Below are 4,730 nucleotides of genomic sequence, written 5' to 3'. Positions count from 1 at the left end.
ACAGTATGTGGAAAATAATGTGTTTTTTTTACTTTAAACCGCATAAACACATTGCATTACACCAAATACACAAAATAATGTTCTTTTTAGCAACCTCATATGACCCAATTAAGATATTTTTGATGGAATCTGAGAGCTCTCTGACCCTCCATAGACAGCAAGGATATTACCATGATCAACACACAGAAATGTAGCAAAGACATCGTTAAAATAGTCCATGTGACATCGGGTTTAACCGTAAGTTTACGAAGGTACGATAATACTTTTTGAGCACAAAGAAAACAAAAATAATGACTTTTTTCAACAATTCTTCTCTTCCTCATCCTCGGAACACTTTCGAGACAGATTTAAATCCGATCGCACAGATCACTTTAGGAGGAGGTCTGGGTGAAACTGATGACAAGTCAAATTCAGATGAAACTGGACAAGTGTAAATGCATCTGCTTGTTGAAATCACATGTGGAAATTTTACTCCTCCCCAAATGTTAAATAATAAACGTGAGAGAGCATGTTATAGGCTATATATGTTATAGTTAGACGTGACAGTGCTAATGCAACACACATCGCCGCGGATGAGTATCTGAGTATCTCTTCAGTAAGCAGACACACAAACTGATGCAAATTAAACTGAAAGAAAGTCACAGACACGCAACACACAATCTTATCTTTCCAGTGCTGATGCCGTTCTCTTATTGCGATCTTCTAGATTTTGTAATTAGCTGATAATGAATAAAATGCAGCGCTTATCTTTTGATTTCGTTGAGGTGAACTCTTTTAAATTTGCATATAGCATGGAATTGAAGATTGGATTTATATCCGTTTTGCAAAGACACGTTTATGTGGCCAAGTGTAAATGAAACCGTTTTGACAAATCAGATAGATATCCGATCAGAGAAAACACATGAAGTGACCAGGTGTAAACAGACCCTTATATTTATGACACTAAACTGACTATTATTTCCTACATCGCTGTTCTCATTTCATGACCTCCCAGCTGATTGAATGTTATCACTTACATAACTCACTTCTTGTTTCTGGTTTCACGTATCTGTATCTGGCAGAAGACAGATGGGAGAGTAATACAGATGAACGGAGAAAGACAGAAAAGATAAGAATGTCGTCTGTGTTGCTGCCGCACCTGCAGACTGAAAAACATGAAACTGTTTCCAAACTGCAGAAACACACAGAGCTCCTTACCAAGATCTGTTTAGTTTCTTCTCACTGAGTGACAGAATTTCCTGATTTAAATGTCGGACACACTTTCCAGTGTGTGTGTTATACTCACACACAGACGTCAACAGAACTGTCGGCTCTTCCAGCCCTGATTGGTTGCGTCTGCGGTCGGCAGCCAGCGAATCTGACACAAAAAACTGGAGTCAGATCATCTGCATCACCATTTCTGTTCACATGCACAGGTTTGCAGCTCACCGGCTTTAGAAACAGAGGGTGAATAGTAATTTATAATCCTTTCCAATAGCGAGTACAACTGGTAAAGGACACACTTGTACTTTAGCAAACCAGGATGCCACTACTGGGCTATGACAGCATATCATTCACTGTAATTAGCATCTTTACTAATGTTCGACTGATCTGGTTTTTTAAAGGCTGATGCTGATATCTTGGAGAGCAGAGTGGATGATGGTCAATATAAAGCTGATACTAAAACACTTTTAAATCATTCGTGATCAGTTTGAGAAGCCCTTATCTGTAACACTTATTTTTATTTTTTTATTTTTTTTTTTTTCCACAAATAAAGAAATTGTAGAAAAATGAAATAAAGTAAACTCATTAGCCTTTATATCAGACCGTTCTTTAATGAAACTGGTACTTGACGGCCAAACAGAAAAACTTTCTGGTGAATCTGATAATTAAAAAATGCCTTTCAACCATTAATCTTTATAGTGCAGATGCATTTGTTCAAAGGGGACATTGGATGCAAAATTTACTTTTACATGGTGTTTGCATATAAATGTGTGTTAGCAGTGTGGACACAACCACCCTACATTGATAAAAATCCAATTAACTCCTTTTTTAATCCCCAAAAAACCTAAGCACTATCAATTATCAAGCCGTTTTGATGTTCAGAGCAGTATGACATCATACTGCTCAGGCCCCGTCCACACCCGCTGACGGACTGTCCCGTATTAGCATATCTCCGCCCTCAGCCAGTTGTACGCTGTCTGCGTTTTCCTCCGCGCTTGATCAGCTGATAACAGTAGAGGTGTGGTCGGCTTGAAGTGGCACTGTGTAGTCCGATTGGTGTTTGGCATCAAAGTGAGAGCGATACAGAGCAGATGACTTCGAATTGCTCTTGCGGTACTTTAATGTCAACCACCGATCGGTCTGCGTAGCGCCGCTTCCAGTCGAACACACCTACTGTCTCGTAAGCAACGCAGGTGTTTGTAGTTAGACGTAAAAATGAACATAAGAGTCTTCATTTTGTCCCGACATGAGAGCCACTGAGGACGCAGTGGATTGTTTTGTTTTTGATGGTAACTCGCCACCAAATACACAAAAAACGGAAGAGAGGGGCGGGGCGAGCAGCAGCTCATTAGCATTTAAAGGAACATGCACTGAAATGGCTTGCTGTGAACAGAGCTGTTTTTGACAAGGCAAAAAGGGTGTTGTTTTACATGACCATCGAGGAATTGTAACCAGAATGTTTTGTAGACATTTCCTGAAGACCCTAAAGAATCATACCAACTTGTGGAAATTGGGCATCTGATGTCCCCTTTAATAAATTAGCAGCATTCACGCCCCACAGGTTTATGACCCTGCTGAGTGTGTACACTGCAGTGTGTTTGTGGGAAGCTGTGTAATGCAGGACGGTGTGTTACCTGAGCGTGCAGCGAGGAGCTGTAGGCGTATGCCGGTGGAGGCAGCTCAGCGGGGTACAGCGGGTATGAAGCCCACACCTCAGGACTGCTGGCGTACAGCGCAGGAACGCTCAACTCATCTGCACAAACAGCAGGAGACCGTGAGTTTGCTGTGTGCTGCATTGTGCCTTAAACTTCCCAATCCATACAAATGAGTCTTAGCAGGACAGTCCCACCATTGTGTCCATGTGGACAACAGCGCAGGTGATTTGATCCTCAGAAACTAAAGGCCCACTAGGTGGAGCGCATGTGTCCACACTCACAGTCATTGGAGAATATCTGAGAAGCTCGCGCGGTGCACACGACAGAGCGACACACTGACAATGAATACAGGCTTCAGGAGAGCTGAACTGATTTCCAAGGGAGCATTTTTCATTCATCTGAGGTGTCTGAGAGCCGTTCACACAAATTATTTTATATGTGTAGGTCCTAAACCAAAATCAAATAAAGAGTGATGACACATGTGTGTTACAGAGGATTATGGGTACAAAATCTGGTTGTAGCACATGAATATTAATTTGATCATGCTACCATTGCATGGTGAACTTTTCCTCCTGACAGAGGAGTAAAATGTATTGGAAGTCAGTAGATAGATCTCAGGGCCTGTATTCACAAAACATCTTAAGGCTAAAAGTAGCTCATAACTTGCTGATTTAGGAGAAAATCTTAAAAATAATGTGCGTGTCAGTCCTAAATTTAGGACTCCTACATTTTTGTTTTAGGAGTATTTCACAAAGCGTTTTAGCACTAAAACTAGCTCCTAAATCTGGGAAAGGTTAGGAGCAGTGAAGAGGACTCCTAAATCACTAAGATCAAGCCACAAACTATCCTAAAACATCTGTTGCTGGCAATCTGCCTCTGAACGTACACATTTTAGAAACATTTGATGATAATGAGCTTTTAAAAAGGTATATCGCCTTAATCGCGGGGGTATTATGACTGTTGTAGAACTTATCGGGGACAATTTTCCTTTGATTATATCCTTGTTTTTATTAAGCAGCTGGGCAAGAAGAAACAGCTGTGCTTGTGTCCAGTTTGGTTTTCTTTTACGTTTGCATGTCTTACCATCAGCCATGGTTATTCTACTCTGTTAATTAAAAGGCTGTTTATATGCATATTCACTAACAGTGTTGGGGAAAGTTACTTTTAAAAGTAATGCATTACAATATTGCGTTACTCCCTAAAAAAGTAACATCTCAGGTTACTTATGTAACCATGGTTCCCTGAGTAGGGAACGAGACACTGCGTCCTCTAGGGGTCGCTATGGGGAACGCCTCGTCGTGACCCGTGTCTGAAGCATACATTGAAAAAACACCAACTCGTTGGCCGGCGAGTGCGCAAAGCTTAACGTGTGCACTTACCATAGTATTTGGATTTAGAGTTTTCCAAGCATCTGTTTGCAGATACCTGGAAGTACTGGGCCAAACGGGAGAGGCAAGCTCAAATACAACCCTCAAAGGTGAGGGGAGCACTGCCCAAGACAGCATTCACACAGGAAGGTTCTTGTAATGCCACCTATGCCTCCCGCTCAGCAAGAAGGGATGTCCTGGTGATCGGGAAACCCCTCAGGGCGATCCAGATACGGTAGACCCGTCAGGGTAGCATGAAAGGGTAACCCCAGCCCGGACATCCAGGAAATTTTTGCAGTGACGTGCCGGGGGCCTGATGATCACGAAGGCTCCCGCAGAAGCCTCTGACCTGGCCGCATGGTCCAGGAAGTATAAAGCCAGTACCAGGGCTATCATACCGGCTGGACACAATATCGACGAGTGAGGTAACACTGCAAGTCGAGCACCTGGTTTCTGAATCCAGCAAAGGTGTGCTCACAGAGGACCTACCTTAGAGAGGACAGAA

The 4,730-nt window shown here is 42.3% G+C and overlaps 1 protein-coding gene across 3 annotated transcripts in view; it reads right to left on the bottom strand.

Moving 5' to 3' along the window:
- Positions 1-4,730, bottom strand: part of rbpms (RNA binding protein, mRNA processing factor) — a 22,836-nt gene that overhangs the window by 2,772 nt on the left and 15,334 nt on the right. For 2 of the 3 annotated variants that reach the window (XR_001632767.1, XR_001632768.1), the window contains 3 exons: positions 2,838-2,956; positions 1,286-1,357; positions 1,026-1,145 (listed from right to left, as the gene is read on the bottom strand). Coding sequence is in view for 1 of the 3 variants with exons in the window: in XM_016471398.1 (XP_016326884.1) it covers positions 1,295-1,357; positions 2,838-2,956 (182 nt within the window). In the remaining 2 variants the exon portion in view is untranslated. Of the gene's footprint in view, positions 1-948; positions 1,146-1,285; positions 1,358-2,837; positions 2,957-4,730 lie in introns of those variants that run through there. The other variant, XM_016471398.1, reaches the window with a different exon arrangement.

The sequence above is a fragment of the Sinocyclocheilus anshuiensis genome, unplaced genomic scaffold, assembly GCF_001515605.1.
Source record: "Sinocyclocheilus anshuiensis isolate Anshui unplaced genomic scaffold, SAMN03320099.WGS_v1.1 scaffold2186, whole genome shotgun sequence".
NCBI lineage: Eukaryota > Metazoa > Chordata > Actinopteri > Cypriniformes > Cyprinidae > Sinocyclocheilus > Sinocyclocheilus anshuiensis.
This window is presented reverse-complemented; position numbering and strand designations above follow the sequence as displayed.